This window comes from Fistularia commersonii, chromosome 2 (assembly GCF_037954325.1).
Source record: "Fistularia commersonii isolate RoL2024-O1a breed Wild chromosome 2, RoL_Fcom_v1.0, whole genome shotgun sequence".
Classification (NCBI taxonomy): domain Eukaryota; kingdom Metazoa; phylum Chordata; class Actinopteri; order Syngnathiformes; family Fistulariidae; genus Fistularia; species Fistularia commersonii.
The window spans coordinates 16,778,382-16,797,219 of NC_141285.1; the positions used below are offsets into that span (position 1 = coordinate 16,778,382).

The 18,838-nt window shown below is 40.4% G+C and overlaps 1 protein-coding gene across 6 annotated transcripts in view; it reads left to right on the plus strand.

Moving 5' to 3' along the window:
* Positions 1-18,830, plus strand: part of zmiz1a (zinc finger, MIZ-type containing 1a) — a 108,444-nt gene extending 89,614 nt beyond the window's left edge. Inside the window, exons 6-24 of one of the 6 annotated variants that reach the window (XM_086170870.1) lie at positions 3,431-3,466; positions 8,849-8,984; positions 10,308-10,422; positions 10,543-10,763; positions 10,848-11,049; positions 11,157-11,438; positions 11,551-11,727; positions 11,855-11,923; positions 12,059-12,224; positions 12,331-12,472; positions 12,686-12,896; positions 13,064-13,169; positions 13,305-13,465; positions 13,560-13,627; positions 13,718-13,786; positions 13,923-14,206; positions 14,412-14,608; positions 15,096-15,377; positions 15,600-18,830. In XM_086170870.1, the coding sequence (XP_086026996.1) occupies positions 3,431-3,466; positions 8,849-8,984; positions 10,308-10,422; positions 10,543-10,763; positions 10,848-11,049; positions 11,157-11,438; positions 11,551-11,727; positions 11,855-11,923; positions 12,059-12,224; positions 12,331-12,472; positions 12,686-12,896; positions 13,064-13,169; positions 13,305-13,465; positions 13,560-13,627; positions 13,718-13,786; positions 13,923-14,206; positions 14,412-14,608; positions 15,096-15,377; positions 15,600-15,707 (3,032 nt within the window). In that variant the 3' untranslated portion in view covers positions 15,708-18,830. Of the gene's footprint in view, positions 1-129; positions 228-3,430; positions 3,467-8,848; positions 8,985-10,307; positions 10,423-10,542; positions 10,764-10,847; positions 11,050-11,156; positions 11,439-11,550; positions 11,728-11,854; positions 11,924-12,058; positions 12,225-12,330; positions 12,473-12,685; positions 12,897-13,063; positions 13,170-13,304; positions 13,466-13,559; positions 13,628-13,717; positions 13,787-13,922; positions 14,207-14,411; positions 14,609-15,095; positions 15,378-15,599 lie in introns of those variants that run through there. The other 5 variants (XM_086170878.1, XM_086170915.1, XM_086170887.1 and 2 more) reach the window with 5 other exon arrangements.
* The last annotated feature ends 8 nt before the right edge of the window (positions 18,831-18,838 follow it).

Sequence of the window (18,838 nt, forward strand, 5' to 3'; positions counted from 1 at the left end):
GAGTAGAGGACAGCAGAGGGAAGAGAAAGTAAAAAAGGAGTAAGTAGTGTAAGGGGATATGTGCTGAGAGTGAGACTGATAATGTGCGTGCAGGAGGCTTCCATACAGTGAAAGCTTTGAGAGTTTCCTCCGGCCTCGCTGGAAACAGGAGCATTTGTGACATGAATCTTTTCACTGCATGATGAGGGGAATGAGATGAGAAGTGCCAGGACTCTGCTTGGCAAGGGGTAAGTGCACGTGCTTGCATGCGTAGGTGCGTTTGTGTGTGTGTGTGTGTGTGTGTGTGTGTGTGGGGAGGAGATTAATATTAATTTGGTGGGATAATTAGTTTGAATTATCTTAACCAGTTGGAATACACAATTATAACTAATACATTCAGCTATTCCTTGGCACTGTAGTGTCTTTTTTTTCAAATAAATCATAGACTTCTGTCACATATGGTGTGCTAATGTGACTGTCGTCTAATCCATGGTTGCGTTGCTCACAGAAGACAGGATCAGGACTGATCAGCTGACTGCAAGTTGACCTACATGCTGTGCAGTTATAGGGTCATCCTGCTGGCATTTTAAGCACAGTGCATGCAGTCATGGTGGTCCCGGTTTAGTTTTTATTACCTGGGCTTTGTGGGTCAGGGATGGGGGTACAGCAATGGCAGGTTTTTATACTTTAAGGCTATGCATTGATACACTGGTTTGGAGTTTAAGATCCATCATTTCCATTATATGATGTTATCAATAAATATTCAGGTTGCAGTACATTCAACAACTGCCTCTCATGTATGGCACTTAAATAAGAATGTATCCTCGTTGCTTTTTATAGCACAGGTCTGTGGGATTTTGGTGTGTTTGTGACTTTACCAGGAGAAAATGACCCACTTTTCCACACTGGATTCTTTTTTAATATGATGACCTGTGCTTGGAGCCAAAGTTTGTCTGCCTGTTCACTCATCAGAAGAAGCTGAGAAAGAGGAGGAGGGGAAGTGAAGTGAAGCTATGGAAGAAAGATGCTGTGAGATCAGGACAGAATAAAGTCTGTTTTTTTACAAGTCTGTCAGTGAGATTCTTTGGTATTTTTCATGTATCACAAAAAACACTTGATAAGAACGATCTTAATAGGGAAGTTCATAAAGTAAGACACACACTTTGTAGGAACGAATAAAGGTCAGTCAAGTAATAAAAGTTACATGATGCTGCAGGCTATTGAATACGTTTTTAATCAAACCTGTAAGCTGAAAGCGTAATTAGTAATTGGTTCTTTGAGATGATAACAGGATCTTTGAGTGACCTGTGTAGGAGACATTATAATTTAATATTACTTTCTACCAGCTGTCAGCTGAGTTGCTAGACTTCTTGTTTACCTGAACATTGTGTAGACTGTGGTAAACTCTCTGCATCTATATTTCCATGGCAACATGCTACATGCATCTCGCCTTCCTTCTTTCTGTCTGACTCTAACATCAAGTATCTTTACACTGCATGATTTTGATCTCATCAAAATGTTTCGAAACTTCTTGATGACTTTGAAGCCTGTGGACCGATCCCGTGCTAGCTGCAAAGACGCAGCAAGCTCATTATCGCTGTGTGGTTGTCATTCTTATAATGTGGTATGATCCATCACATTGTTGACATGAATTGCTATTTTGATCCCCATCAACCAATTTGCCGTCTTACAAATTGGTACAACACAGTTTCTACATGCAAGTTTATCACAACTTGAATTGTACAATACATAATGTACATCAGGCCCGGAGCGGTACATTCTTCTTGCTCATGTCGATAGTCTGTTTACGCAGTTGGGTTCGATGTCTTCTCCTTCTAAACCAGCTTAAGTTGTTTGACAGAACAAATTATGTATGCAATGCATGTTTATTGAATACCTGCAGCAGAGTGTGCCTCCCCCTCAACAGATGTTTATGCACTGGCACAAGGCGTAGCTTCATCAACTTTAAACGCAGATTATGTATCAATCTTCTCTTTTGAATGGATTAGACTGACCTAAAAGAGAAGCCGCAGCATGACCTTAAGATCATGTGTTATGCAATAACGTTGCAGAATTATTGTTTTCATTTTTTCCGTTCCTGTTAAATATCGCTCTGCTTTCCTGCGGAAGAATGGCCATTAATCATTATGTCGATATGTGGAAAGTGTTGACAAGAATCAATATTGATATACACTATCGACAGTTGTGAAATTAGGCCGTGATTCAGAAATTATCTTCATTCTTTATGGGCACTGCCAAAGCTTTCCATTTAGCATGGTGTCATTACACTTTTCATGGGGATGCTGATGATTTTTTTTAATTGAATCGATTTACCTGTAATAGCTTGATTTCTGGAATTTCATCGCTTTTTAATCACTGCTGTATATTATGAGACAGTGGCCACGAGATATTTCGGAATCCTTCATTATGTCTTCACCTAATGATATCATTGAAAGAACAGCAGTGTTGGATGAAAGACATATTGTGGAAGTTGCGATAAGTAGCATGCCTGGTTATAATTAGGCATGTGATATTTACTAGTTCCCCTCCAGTGATGGGGAGCTGCACACTGCTGATAAGAGCCATTCATTCACCGCGCACTGTTCTCTGTTCAAGCTACCCATGTGAGGCACTTTACTGTATTCACATATCTACACAAATGCCAGATACTATCTGTTTGTTTACTTGCTGATATAGACCTGTTTCTTTTCTTACTTTGCAGCATTCCTCTACCATACATGCTTGTGTCCTCTTACCTGTGTCGGACTCTATTTCCTTATTTACTTTTGTGTGCCTTTCAGGATTATTGATATTCTTTAATATGTGTTGTTCATATATGGTTAATAAGCATGTGATCTCGTCATTTTGAATTATTAGTAGAGAATCATAAGTGCTGTCAGATATCCTTGGTACTGATTTGGAAGGTCATGATGCCAGACAAAGTTCTGTGAACAGAAAACAAGTGTTGCAGGGCAACTGACGGAAATACACCAATCACATGATTTTCAAATTTCTACAATAATGTAGATCAAAACCATTACTCGAGTCCATAATTCCTGTCTGAAAAAATGTAAGCAGAGCAAATTTTGGAAACTATGTTCTATGGAACTGATGTCATAGACAGTCTGGTATCGTAGAGTATTTATCGTCAATTGTATAGTTGCCTATGTATAACCATCAAGTGAATTCAGTCTGATTTGTGACAGTCTTTCGAAAGTAGACTATTTCAGGATGACCTGAATAAAATCAGTTAACTGTGCTGCAATAACTTAAGGCTGCACAATACTTTGAGATGTGTTTCCTTCTTTTGTGGCCAGATGCAGCCCAGAGATAGAACTCCAGCACAGGCATTTTGCACCTTAAATCTAGCTTTCATTCTGCATTATGTTTGGTGTTCATGCTGATTCTTGTAACTCTTGCCCGTTTAAAATGTGTAATTTGAACCCCACAGAAACCAGCACCTGCAGGAGATGTCAGAGTGACTCAGGTAGAGCTACCCTCTCTTCTGGGCTGCAGCATCTCTTGGCTTGTGACCCACACATATCCTGGGGAGTTGGGGATCTGCCCACTCCTGTCATCTCCACCTGTCCTCTGTCTAGTATCCTTCCATCCATCCTTTTCCCCCTCTGTCTGCTCAGGTTTGGTGTACTGCCAGAGGTCGTGGATGAAATTCTGTCAAACTAGCCATATAGTAAAAATGACATTGTTGTAACAGCGCAAATAAACAAAATTACTTTATCATACAAAGTGCGTCTCAACAGTATATCTGAGATCAATATACATTTGGAAACATCTGAAATGTGTGAGCTAGTTACATTCTAGCCCTGGTTTTCGGTTCAGTGTGATTTCTGACAGAGCTGTCTCTGCAGGGCATGTTTGAGTTGTTCTGCCTTAAAGCTGTTAAGACTAAAGCCCATTTGATATGCTTTTCTCTTAGAAGTTGGCTGAACAGAGAGGGGGCAGGATGGGGGATATCATCGACTGCTTAAATGGCTTTCATTACACTTCTGCAAAACGCATGATTTATTTTTCACAGGATTTTATTATATCTCCGTTTTTCCATTTTTCTGTTTTGCATAATAATTTGTGCCCACACACCAATGACTTACCTGCCAGTGTTGTCCAGATGTTTTTCTTTCTTTTAAAAATCATCCCACACATTGTCTTAGAGAGCTTATATGTCTACTGCTACAGTGTTCATGCTCAGAAAATGTAATATTTTTCATAAAGTATTTCCTCATCTGTCTGTGTTTACAAGTACAATTTCAATGGAGCTGCATGCACAGTATTATGTGTCTTTGAAAACCTGGCATGACTAGTGTAGCTTTTGTAGTGAGATATTGGTGACGTAAAAGCACAAGCTCCTGAAAGGATGTAACTGTGGTGAGGAATTCACACAAAAGACAGATTTCCGTCATGCTGTTATCTTAACTGATATAAGGATGTTCAGTATAAGGTGTATACCATCAGAAGATGTGCATAATATGCGCAATATCCATCATCGAGCCTTGCTGATCGGACTTGTTGACACGCTTACGAGCAAACCGGTGCAGCCAGATAACTGAGCTTCACAGCTTTTTCTACTTTGCGTTTGTAGTTGCTTCAATATTGAAGGACATCAAACATGAACAAAGAGGTGCATAAAATGCAGTCATTCAGCAATTTTCTTTTCTCATTCTTTTTTGCTAACCTCCTTTAGTCACTCATTCTTCAATCATTGCCACAAATCCTTACTTTGTTTTAGGGTATTTATAGCTCTGTTTCTAATGAGCTCTACGCATGTACATAAGTTATAGCATCTAATATGTTTTGTTTATGAATAATGTAAGATTTCCCTTTTAGTCAGTGGAAAACTCAAACGTATTCATGGCATTTATGGTGTAAATGTGCAATTACAGCATTTAATACCCAATCTTTAGTTTCCCAAAATTGTATTGATGTTTGCCTCAGGATGTCATGAGTGACAAAGTTCCTGACAGCATACCCAGTGGAATATTAGGTGGTTGCAAACTGAGAAATTTACCCCCTGACTGGAAATTAACATGCACTCAGGCAGATTCAGTTGGTGTTGAAAATATTGTATTTTTTTATGTAGTCATACATAAAATGCTTAAAGTCGGGAACTATCCAGTGAAATGGAAATCCTTTGCATGTTGTCATTTATAATTTCCTCTCTTATGGATAGGGTTTCTTAGTCATTGTACACATCATCATCAGTGAAATGTCAACAGTCTAGCTATTTTCCACATACAATGAACAACCAAAGGTAACAACTTGACAAAAGGCTAAATTGTGCAAGTAGTTACATTTTCACAAGTGCGATGTCAGTTGGTGGACCGTAGTGGGTTTCTAATGTCAGTAATTTGCTTTTGGCTGAAAGAACCTTTAGCCTGGGGACTTTAGAAATGTGACCAGAGGGTAGACAGTGAAGATCCTGGTGCAATGGGTGTGATGGGTCAGGCAGCTTGCATGGTGATGGAGAGACCGAGCTAAGACAAACCTGTTATATTAGGACAGACTGTCACCACTATCTGTGGCTTATCCCCACACAACATTCCAAAACTGCCAGATCAGAACAAAAATAAAAGAAAAAAATCTATAAGAGAGCCATACAAAATCACAATTGATATTCCAGTGTGACAGTCTTTTTTTGTGAGGCTGAGAGCTACTAGTATATAGCATATACTGCATAATTTACCACACAACAGTTTTGGCAAGTGTGCATCAACATATTAGAGTTCTCAATTGCAGCTTACTGTTATTTGGGGTGCACCAATTCAGTGCGTCCTGTAGTGGAGCAGCTAGACATCTTGATTTAACTAGCAAATGACATTCTTAGTGGCAGAAGGCTTTTACCACACACAGATGCTCACACATACACTGTCAGAGTTCATAGTAATTAGCATTGGGGTTTCCTTGTAAAAAAAGGACTTCTACACACACTCTGTCATTAGTTAATGGGCCTTGCAGGATTTTAACCAGGGCTTACTCTCTCTCTTGCTGCTCCCAGATGGGCTATGGTGAGGTGAGAATGACTAAAGCCTGCTGCCAGCAGTCAGCCATACAGCATTAATACAGCCTGGATGAAGACGGCCCATATGTCTCTGGGCATTATTCAATTAAACGTCAACGCTTCTAAGAGATGAAGCTTTTCTGGGAAGGTTCGGGAGATTTTCCTGAAAAATCAGCTTACATAAAGGGGTTTCTCTTTTTGCTGGCACTGAGCAACAGAGGTCAAAGTCTATCAGAGAAAATCCAATGATGCCTCAACAGCTTCTGTTTCAGACAACAGCTGAAGAAAGAGAAGCCGTCACGAATTTGGTGATGCATAGTAGTTATATCTGCTGCTGGTCAGGTATAAAAAAAATCACTGCTGGATTTTCAATTGACTTAAACAAACCATTTTTGCTTTATTTGTTATTGAAATATATGGTAAGAGTTGAAGCCTTAGCACTGGCCAGTAGTGTGTACTTTAGTCTCTTTAAATCCTCCAAAGAGAGACTACAGAAAGCTTTGTATGTAAATCCCACCGCTAAAACATAACAAATGTGTTTTTAATCAAATCAAAGTTTGTACCTCAGGACCAATTGTTCTTCAGACTTTCAAATCATAATGTTATTGTATAGCTGTCAATATAAACTAATTCCCCATACTTCTGCTGAATGTAATAAGAGCTACAGCAAAGCATACATATGCACTGCATTTATTCAGTATGTACACATTTGCTTCCTATGTGTGTCTGTGTATGTTAAATGTAACGGAATAGACAAAAATCATAATCATAAATCGAATAGGAATGATTGTCAGCTGTGATGTTATATTATCCCCAGGATATGCAATCCCTGCCCAGATCTAGACAGAAGCTGGCATTCTGACTAAAATGAGAAGACGTCAGGTTAATATCCAAAAGTTTAGACCTCGGTGTGTGAGAAACCCTAGTCCCATTTCCCTCAAATTGAACTATTTCTTTGATCTTGCCTGTTGCAAATTTTGCTCACAATGCATGAAAGTTAATATTTAATGGTATTGTGAATCAATCTCTGAATTGCTATTCCCAGGATTTGGTTCATAGATTCAACTAGATGTCAAGCATCATGAATATCTTATTATGTCAACCTCCTTGGAATCTGGTTTAACATCATAATCTTTTCAATTTCTCTTATGAAACTGCTGATACAGAGATATTCACAATGGACCCTCGAGTGGTACAATCAGAGGACCATGGGATTCAATCTGCAAATGATTGAAGTAAATGTAAGGGGTGACAATAAGGAAAAATTAATATAAAGAAGCAAAATACAGACTTTTCTTTTGGAGTTTTTTTTCTCATATTTGTGTTGGCCGGGTCAATGACTTCAACCAACCATCATATCAATAGTTTAGACAGGTGGATAAACAGAATTGAAAAAATGTCAAAGAGGTGTCAATCAAGTGTAACAACAATGTGACGATGAGTGTGTGTGTTGTGTGTGCATGCATGTGTGTACAGGATGAGCATTGCCTTCAGAAATTGAGTGACACAAGATCACCATGATTTATGTAGTTGCAGGTATGTGACGTGTCGGCAGTGTTTCAACACAGGGCACTGTAAGGTCAAAACAAGACTCTTCTAACTGAGCTAAATATGTATGTTGCCCAAAGGAGTCCCTCACTCCTGGCCTTACTTCTCTGTTATATTTGGCAGCTGGTGGCCACATTGAAATAATGACAACTAGACAATTGTTCTCCCCTCTCTCTCTCTCTCTCTCTCTCTCTCTCTCTCTCTCTCTCTCTCTCTCTCTCTCTCTCTCTCTCTCTCTCTCTCCCCCCCCCCTCTTCATCAGAGTGATGGCATCACTTGTGTTTGGAGTTGATCTTTAAGTCTAAATGGTGGGTTGCCAGTTGAAGAGACCGTCCCTCAGTGTGGAGGTGGTGATTTAGTGGGGAGATAAGCCCTCTGTAATGGTAGGGTGGAATAATTCCCCCTAAACTCGGAGGTTTGACTTTCTCTACCCTCTCAGAGAGAACCCTCTGCTGTTTGTCTCTTCTTTCTTTCTCTCTGCCTTTGTTTAATTTGTTTTTGTTTGGTTTGTATCATTTTCATTCATCTGTTGAAACTGTTTTTTTTATTATTTTGACATACATTCATATGTATGCACTGCTTAAGTGTAACGACGTGCTTGAAAAACACATAAAACATATCTTGCAGTCATCAGAATTCCCTATACTTGCAATCCTCTCAGCAACAATATCATAGCAATGGCGCAAAGGGTTTTAAATAGCCTCCGAAATTGATAACTTCAGGCACTGAAAATAATGAGATGATGATTGACACCCACAAAAATATAATGAAGCTGCATTATTGGCACAATAAAAAAATGTCTTCATTAAGAGGATCAGTATGCTGCAGAGACTGATGAGTCCTTACAGATATGAACTGACATGGGAAGTGCAGTGACAGAGTAATGGTGATGAGTGAAGGAGGAAAGATATCGCTGTTTCTTCCTTCCCACAGAGATAATATCTACCAGACCAATCATTCAGCTTCTTCAGATCCATTTCAGTCTTTGCCTTTCTGCGGCAGGCAAACTTTGTGCCTAGGATAGCTTGAAGTTTTTTTTATTTTACGCTGCTTCTCCATGCAATTTGATACAGCTGTTGGGAAATCAACAAAGGCAAATAATCAATAGCTTTACTGGATAAGGCTGCCCCCTGGAGGCTTCAGTAATATCTTCAGGCGCAATGAATGGAAACAAGGTGAAACAAGTGGAAAACAATTCATTTCCTATTTGTTCCCATACGCCTAGTACATATTGCAGCCATAAAAGCAAACATGTGTGTATGCATGCTGAGTAAAACATTCGTCTGTATCTGTGTGATTCTCTTATAGCCCTGCTGTCGTCGTGGTGCGAGGAGCTGGGTCGTCTCCTTCTGCTACGTCACCAAAAGAACAGGCAGAACGAATCGCAGGGGAAAGTCCCCATGCAACAGAGCATGAACAGCATGAAGCCTGGCCTCACACACAGGTCAGTCAAGAGGTTCTAGGATTTATCTTATCAACTTAATTAACGGACTGGTGATCTAGTGAGCCCATTCACAAACTTTGAAACGAGTTTGAATGCTTGTTAGTAGAGCTTTTCTACCACTGACCATATGTATGGGAGAGTGCACTTCATATGCACGACATGAAAAGCTGGTACCACAAGTTAAAGCTGTTTTACACGCAGTCCAATTTTTGCTGTCAGTCAGTTGTGCCCTTGTGCAGAACCATCAGCTGATATATTAAAAAACATAATAATGGATCTCAATATAAAATTGCAAAGCACCAGACTTGCAGCTTCAGAAACAACAGATCCTGATCCAAATTAAACAGATGCTGACATCTGCTTTTTATTTCTGGATGGGTATTCTGATTTCCCTGGCAAATTTTCAGCCATTTTGTGTAGTTTTAGTACTTTTTGTACTTTTTAGATTAATCATATGATTGCTATTAGTACTCTGCCATTATTTTACAGTCTATCAAATATTTACCAGTTACCAAGTCCAATTTTTAATCTTGGAGACTTTTCAAGTTTCCAATTCTCTGATTTTGGGTCATGGTTTGAAGATTATACTTAGAACTCATGTCATTGAAATGAGTGCTTATGTAAAACACATGCGAAGATATGAAGAATTGCCATTCTTTGGAATAGTGGGTGAAGGACAATGGTGATTTAGGGGCAAAGAATAGAAAATTGTAGATTCATGGGTCTTGAAAACATTACATGCTCATCCACTTTCTTGTCAAAGTAGATGTAGATTTAGGAGTTCAGTAAGACTTGGTTTTACATCTGCTGAAGATCATGGGATAATGTTATGCTTATATGAGGAAATATTGAACATATCATTCATTCCAAGAGCTGGCCCCTGACTGAAAACAAACTGCCTTCCAAAAACAACAGTTTCTTCTCACTCCACTGGCCACATGCCTCTTCCCCTGAGTATAAGACTTTTTTATTATATATAACAGATTTCAAATGTTGCTGTGAATGTTCAACATTCCAAATGCTTCATCCAAAGATTTTTCAACATCTCATCAAATCAATTTTTTAATGGTATGTGTGGGCTCTCAGCTGCCTATCAGCACTTTTGAGTTCCCCATGTACAGCCAACAATGCGTAAACTGGCTCAAAAATTGTTTTGAAATGACATGTTAACATTCGAAGTTGCCTAACGTTTTGGCACAAATAATTCACACATTATTCACAATTTTGGAAGGATATCCAGTTCTGTTGGATCTTTGTTGGCTGCTTCCTCAGGCAATAGAAACTTAAATAAGGCACATGTTTGTGTTTTGATCTTTTCTGCAGTGATGGATCCTTTCCTTATGACTCTGTCCCCTGGCAACAAAACACTAACCAGCCTCCAGGGTCACTGTCTGTGGTTACAACAGTATGGGGCGTTACCAATACCTCACAGAGTCAGGTATGTCTTTGCAGACACAGGCAGCAGTCAGTATCTACATCACCTCTTGCGTAGGATGATTTTTTTTCCTCACTTCAGGAACGATGTTGGTCATTTGTTTACCCTTTATTTGTATTTCAGGTGCTGGGTAACCCAATGGCCAACAGCAATAACCCCATGAATCCTGGAGGTAACCCTATGGCATCGGGTATGACTCCCAGTGCAGCTGGGCTTAATTCACCACAGTTCAGTGCTCAGCAGCAACAATTTCCCACCAAAGGAGGCTCCAACCAGCAGTACATGCAGCAGGGGATGTACAGCAGGCCGGGCTACCCTGGAGGTCCTGGGGGATACAGTGGAAGGTAAGGAATTGGATAGAATATTCCTTTTAAAAGAAAGCAACATCCACTATGATAATTAAACATTTATTCTTCATTTCCTTTTAGTTACTCCGGAGGCCCAAACCCCCCTCCAGGTGGTATGGGGATGACCTCCCACACACGTCCTCCTGGTGATTTTACACAGCCAGCTGCTGCCGCTGCAGCTGCTGCTGTGGCTGCTGCCGCTGCCACAGCAACAGCTACGGCAACGGCCACTGTTGCAGCCCTGCAGGAAACCCAGAATAAAGATATCAACCAGTATGGACAGGTACAGTACATACCTCTTGATGTTGAAAGCTTGGTTTGTGACCAACTAACTGCAGAAGACGGTAAAAATAAATACTCAACTCTGAGGCCCTCCGTTTATCTCTCCAGATGTGTTCATCATTCCAAATGGGGCCCGCTCAGGCCTACAACAACCAATTCATGAACCAGACTGGCCCGCGAGGTCCCCCTGGAGGTATGAATCCAGCCAACATAGGCTCAAGTATGAACAACCCAAACATGAGTGGCCCTCCCATGGGTATGAGCCAGGCTCGAACCCCAGGCATGGGACCTTTTGGAGCACACGGTCAAAGAATGCCTCAGCAAGGCTATCCTGGCGGACCCAGACAAGGAATGCCCATGCAAGGGATGAAGAGGCCATATCCTGGGGAGGTTAGTTCATACTTAAATACTTCAGAAAGTTATATGGGTCATTTAGTACCTTAATATTTACTTTACTTACTTGACAAAAACTGACATTTATCACAACATTTTCTCCTTCCAGGCAAGTTATGGGGGTCAGTATGGACCGAACAGTCAGTTCCCGCCACAGCAGGGACAATACCCAACCACAAATGCCTCAAGGCCACTGCCTTCTCCAAACTACTCAGGACAGAGAATGACAGGGCAGCAGGGGCAGGGGCAGTACCCACCTGGTATGCCCATTGGACAGTACTATAAGGTTTGCCTCCAGCTCATCTTTATGAACTACTGTACATTGGGCTTGACATATATGCAATATGTGCTACATTGGTATCGGGCTTTTTATTTAAGATGACAATGTATTCATTTTCGTTTTCCTTTTATAGCAGGAGCCCTTCAATGGTCAAAGCACCAACTTTTCTGGTGGCGGCTACTCTTATGGTCAAGGAAATGGGGTATATTTCACTTCATATCCAGAGACATTTTTCTTGTTTATTTAACGTTGTCAATGTATTCCTGTACAGTTGGTTCCATGCATACTTGTAAGACTAATGTAAGTTTTCTATTTTGCCCTGTCCTGTCTATTACAGCCCTCTAGGCCTAGTAACTACCCCCACTCTCCTGTCCCTGGAAATCCCACACCCCCTATGACCCCTGGAAGTAGTATTCCTCCGTATCTGTCACCAAATCAGGATGTGAAGCCCCCATTTCCACCTGACATGAAACCAAATATGACAGCACTTCCATCCCTACCATGTGAGCACTGCAGAAGACCTAAGATACATTTTTTTCTGTTTTTTTTTTTTTTTTTTTTTTTGAACATCTGTACAAAATTTAACAATCAAATTTTTTTCAATTTCAGCCAACCCAAATGAGGAGCTCCGACTGACATTTCCAGTTAGGGATGGAGTTGTGCTAGAGCCTTTCCGCTTAGAGCATAACCTGGCTGTCAGCAACCACGTCTTCCACCTTCGACCGTCCGTCCACCAGACCCTTATGTGGAGGTAAATCTGGGCAAAAGGCCAACAACACCATAATATTTGCACAGTGGAAATTCCAATCTCAACTAAATGGCTGAAACTCCTGAACTGATACCCTAGCAATTCATATTCATATCCTAAGTATGTCATGTAAAATAACTTTTTATTGGAACAACAGAGAAAATGCCTCAAATGCTTTGGAAGTAATCTAGCTCTTGTGGTGGCTCACCACTTCAGGTCAGACCTTGAGCTGCAATTTAAGTGCTACCACCATGAAGACAGGCAGATGAACACCAACTGGCCTGCATCCGTCCAGGTCAGCGTCAATGCCACGCCCCTCACCATTGAGAGGGGGGACAACAAAACCTCCCACAAACCTTTGCACTTGAAGCATGTATGCCAGCCTGGGCGAAACACCATTCAGATTACCGTCACCGCCTGCTGCTGCGTAAGTGTGCACTATCAACGACAAAGTAGAGATACAAAGTCTTCATGAATTGTCATGATTGCATTTGAAGTGAACATCTGTGGGTGTGATCTACTCACAGACGGTTTAATTTGATGAATGAACTTGACGTTCCGACGATAGATTTCAACTTTTGTGTTTCTCTGCAGTCCCACCTGTTTGTGCTGCAGCTTGTCCACCGGCCATCTGTGCGTTCTGTCCTCCAGGGACTCCTAAAGAAAAGACTCCTTCCTGCAGAACACTGCATCACCAAAAGTATGGCTCATTTTGTTTCTTAGTGATGTTAAGTACATCTTAATTACTCGAACACCTGTCCATACAATGTTTGTCTCAGTGTGTACTGAGAGGCACAGTTATCACAAAGTGCCTCCCTTCTGAAACTGTTTTCAGTTAAGAGAAACTTCAGCAGCGTAGCAGCCTCAGCAGGCAGCACCACTCTTAATGGGGAAGATGGAGTGGAGCAGACGGCCATCAAAGTGTCTCTAAAATGTCCCATTACCTTCAGACGCATCCAGCTACCTGCACGAGGGCATGATTGCAAACATGTCCAGGTTTGTTCAGTAACAAGGTGGCAGAAAAACAAAGATTTTTTTTTTTTCTCAAGAAAGAGATTGTCACGACTATTTATGATTTTCTTCTCCTCAGTGCTTTGACCTGGAGTCCTACTTGCAGCTAAACTGTGAGAGAGGGACATGGAGATGTCCTGTATGCAAGTAAGTCAAAAATTAGTTTGATGTACAATATTTTATTAGAAGAAATGAGTATAAAGGATTTAATCTGTTTTTTTTTCCCCTTTCTTTTAGTAAAACAGCATTATTAGAAGGTCTGGAAGTGGACCAGTACATGTGGGGAATTCTTAATGCCATCCAAAAGTAAGCATCGATATTTAAAGAGAAGTGTGAAGTAATAATAAAATAGAATAATATATATATATATAGACACATATAGTAAGTACAGTGATTATATAATATACAGTAAATCAACACATTACCCTTTCTCATTCAATAGCTCAGAGTTTGAAGAGGTTACTATAGACCCAACATGTAGCTGGCGACCTGTTCCCATTAAGTCTGAGCTACAAATCAAAGAGGACCCTGATGGACCACTTGCAAAACGCTTCAAGACCATGAGCCCCAGTCAGATGACCATGCCCAATGTAATGGAGATGATTGCCCAGCTAGGGCCCGGACCTGTCCCAGGACCTGGTTCCGGCTCTGGACCAGGTCCCAGCCCCTACCCACCTCATCCAGGTCAACATACAAGTGGCAACGGGGGAGATTACCCAGGAACAGGTAATGAAAAACTGCCAAGGTCCCACTGAGGAGATAATAAGATAAATAACCTGGTAGAAGCTCGGTCTAGCATTTCATCTTACTAAATTCATTTCTACTAATAAAAGTTAATTTACCCAATAAATGGTTTATAGCACCGCTATAAACTGCTCACTAAGGCCAGACTACCATTTGAAAAAATATATATCTGTTTTTGGTCTTTAAGGGTCTTACCACAGCCAAGGAAACTTTGACTTTGCCCACGGGAACCCTGCTGGAGGAGGAATCAGTGGAGGTGGAAGTGGAGGAGGAGGTCCCCCCATAAATGACTTCATCCATGGTCCCCAGCTCTCTCACCCCCCGGATGGGCCTAGTGCTGTTCTCTCACAGGACAAGCCCCTAAACCATGGCATGAATGACACAGTAAGTAGTGTCCACCTATAAATTTTGATTGTGTTTTCTTCCATTTTCCTACACTTGCATTAAACCAGTGGAATTATTTCATGTCTGTCTTAAATACAAGATAATTGTTTAAGCTTTTCGTGTCTCCCGATCATCTTGCCTCATTGAACATATTTGAGATAAGTTGAAGAAAACCTCTGCAAAGAATCAGAAAGATGAGACTCAGATTTGTTATTTAACAAACTGTAGTCTGATCCTCTACGCAGCATGTGTGCTCAGTCATGCTCACATGCTCATGTGGCTGCATAATGCTGCAGAACATATCTGCTGATCACAGCTTGCATTGAGAAAGCCTGTTCCACATTATTCACGCTGGGACTCATTTCACTTTTCCTTGCCTTCTTCCCAACCATCTCCCTCTGTAACACCTTCTACTTCATTCTCTGTGTCACTCACTATATCCTTCACTCTTCATCTGTTGCTCTCTGTCCTCCTCTTGCACCTGCAGATGTCACATCCTGATCAGTCCCATAACTCCATGCAGCAGAGCTTGCATGCCTCTCCCCACTCTGGCAGCCAGACAGGGCCGTCCTTGCATCACAGTGGCCACTCAGGGCAGCCCTTGCATCACACTGGCCAGTCATCGCAGCCGCCTCGCCAGTCGCAGCCACAGCCACAGCCACAGCAGCCTGGGCAGAACACTCACCCCCACAGCGATCTGAACTTTAACACCTCCTCAGACGGTCCAATGGGTCAGGGACCCCAGGACATGCCTGAACCTTCCCTGGATGTAAGTGGATCTGCTATGGCGCCATAAGCAGCCTGTAACACTTAAATATCCCCTGCTGCTGCTGCTCTCATGTCTTTGCTTTGTTTGTGCACTTGGTAAATACGCAGATTGGCTTCAACAGACACAGGCATGATTGAGGTTCTTCTGTTGTCAGACAAACAAATATTTTTTCAGGTTACCTTATCTGGTCACTCATTTTTCTCTTCTACCTTTTATCCACAGCTGCTTCCAGAGCTAGCCAATCCAGACGAGTTACTATCCTACCTGGATCCCCCTGACCTTCCAGCTAACAGCAACGATGACCTTCTTTCACTCTTTGAGAACAATTAGACCTTTACCTCTCCCTCAAACCCTCCTTATTCCCCAAGGGAGTTGTGATGTGTTTGACTGTCCGTCCACAGACACTTCACCAACCTTCAAGCAGCTTCCTTTGCACACACATGCACAGACACACATTGACAGACTTTCAGCATATAATGTGTGGCGCAGAAGCATTGTGGAAAAGAGGTATTTGGGAGCTCCACAAGAGAGGGAGCCCCCCCACCCCCTCCCCCAAAAACAAACACACACACACACACACACAATTTTTCCTTGTGTAAAGATTCCATGCACCAGTTCCACCGCCGACAACACCATTTTCAGCCAGGATGCTTGGCGTGAAAGTACATATCTATATATATCTATATATATATCTATATCTATATATATAGAGAGAGATATAGATATATATCTATATATATGATAATTGTGACTTTTCCACTGAAAACTGTGCAGCTATAATCATGTGTCGACAATACGGAGGAGATAAGAACCTCGATGGGTTCTGGGAAAAGTGTTGTAGCTTTTTTTATTATCATGATTTTTGCTCTTCTGAAAAAAAAATATGACAAGAATCTGAGGGAAACGTTGTCCTTTTAAGTGTTTTTATCCTATTTGAAAATGTTCTTCCAAAACATTGGCACATGCCATGCCCTTTAACCCATGCCCTTTAACCCCACCCCTACCCACCTCCGGGACCTCAGCCACCACTTCCCAAAGTGCATGTGACAGTTAACTAACTGGAATTCAACACAGCCTCATCAGAATCAGAGCACAGAAAGGACCAGATAAAATGTCCTTGAGTGTCAACAGAGGAAATGAGCACACATTGTGCAATGGTGTGTGTGTGTGTGTGTGTGTGTGTGTGTGTGTGTGTGTGTGTGTGTGTGTGTGTTGTGCGTGTGTGTGTGTGTGTGTGTGTGTGTGTGTGTGTGTGTGTCATTGTGTGTACATGTGCATGTGTGTATGTTTACATATTTTCTTCTTTTGCCTGCTAGCATTTGTAAAAAGGCCGCAGAGAGAGAAAGTTTTAGAGGAGCAAAGACAGCAAAAGCAATCCATCCTGGTCTGATTTCATTTTCCGCCATCTTGTCCACAGTTGTCCATGTATTTATTATGTTTTACTATTTCACATCAAATTCAGAATCATTTTGTTCAGAAGTGCATTTGTGCCATTTGTGCCAATGGGTCCTGTTGTCTTCGTCCAGCCTTAACGTGCTTGATCAAATAGTTTTCTCTTGTCTTCATATTTATTATATTTTTCTAGTTCATCACTTTTTTTTGTTGTCCTTTCTATGTGTGTTGTTAAATTTTTCCTACATATAAAAGAAAATCAATCACCCATTATCACCAAAGTAATGTTTTTTGTAAGGGATCAGGATATTAGATCCACCCCCCACTCCCCTAGTTTCAAAATCACTGTATTTCATAGATGCATCTGTTATTGTATTGATTTATCTTTATTTGTCATTTTGTTACTGTCTGTCCTTTTTGGAAAATATCTTGCATGATCCAACAGTGTTTCCAGAACTGTTGTATATACCCTTTGTGAATATTTTGTGACTGTACAGTGCTGTACCTATCTATTACTGGTAACTACATGGTACTGTATGTCTGTCAACGACAACACACTCACACACACTCACAAATACATGCAATCCCCAGTCCAATATTATACTTAAATTATCTAAATGCACTCTCACTGTATCGAAATACATGTGTATTGGTGTTTATTCCATGCCCTGTGAAAAAATATCAGTTAAGAAGAATATTTTATTTACTTTTAGGATTTTTTTTTTCATTTTATATACAGGCAATTTTACAGGAACAGATGTCATGTTTAAAAAATCTTTTTTTTTCTTTCATAGCTTTGAGGTCCAAATTTCTCCAAAAAACATTTTCGAAAATGTGCAAAATATTCTTTGGATTATTTGAAGGCCTGATATGAACTTTTGATAACCACACCTTTAAAAAATGTGTGAACATGATTTGTGTATTTTCATCACATTGTATATTGTTTTAAGTTATTTTTGTCCAATATTTTTTATGACATTTTTTTCATGCAGTACAGTCAAAGAATTTAAAATATGCTTTGTGTTATAAGCTAAAGTTCCCCCCATTTGAGATTTGTATCCCCTCGAAGAACCAAATAATGATGCTTTACTGGCCACTTAAGATAATCAAATCACCTGAATTTAACACAGTTGAAGGATCAGATGTTGTTTAAGTTCTTTTATGTAATTGTTAAAAGACAATGCACAACCGCATTGGGATGTTTTATCTTCCAGTTCAACATGTAACTGATGTTCACAACAACAGCGTCTAGAAATTGGGGCAGTAAAAAATGTACTGGTTGTCTGACTGCAGATGTGAATTGAACTGATAATTTGATCAGGAATGCAATTTACATTGTGAAATGAAATCATGGGGAGCCCCCTCATTTGCATTACAAGGGTTGTTGGGGAGGCAAAAGGGTGAGGGCGGGGATTTAAGGGATATATGTATATAATGTAAATGACAAATAGAGACACATTAAGAGAAATGTATTCATTTTCTCCAGGGGAAGTGTGCATAGTGTATTTAGAATTTGTAAAGCTTGCAACCTCCTGTCAACACATTGAATTGGAAAAACGAGTCTGTGTTTGCATCTGCAGACCTCTCTATACATGCCTGTGCATTTATGTAACATACTCTATGTACCCCTCCACTTGGGGTTTCCAAGACAAAATGCATTTTCCTTTGTGTAATATTAAACTTCTGTGTATTTCTCTACCTGTGTACTTTATAAAAGGTGCTAAAAAAATTATACAACCTTTTGAGCTATGATTAGGACTTGGAGACACTGAGCAAGAGTGGCTCATGAGGGTTGTTTCCAAAATTACTATTTGTAAAAAAAAATGTCAAATTTATCATTTTTATGCAATTTGGCAAAATATGATATAAAGGTACAATCTGAAGTGATTGGCACAAAAAGTGGCAGTTGTCTCTTTGGTTTTGTACATTTTATGTGCAATCATTTCATTTTCTAAACTGGTCAGAAAAACATTGTGATTTTTAGTCTTGCAAATCTGTATGTAGTTAGATGACGTGACATCCCAATATTTATCTAATAAATATGTATTCAGATGAAACACATTTAATGT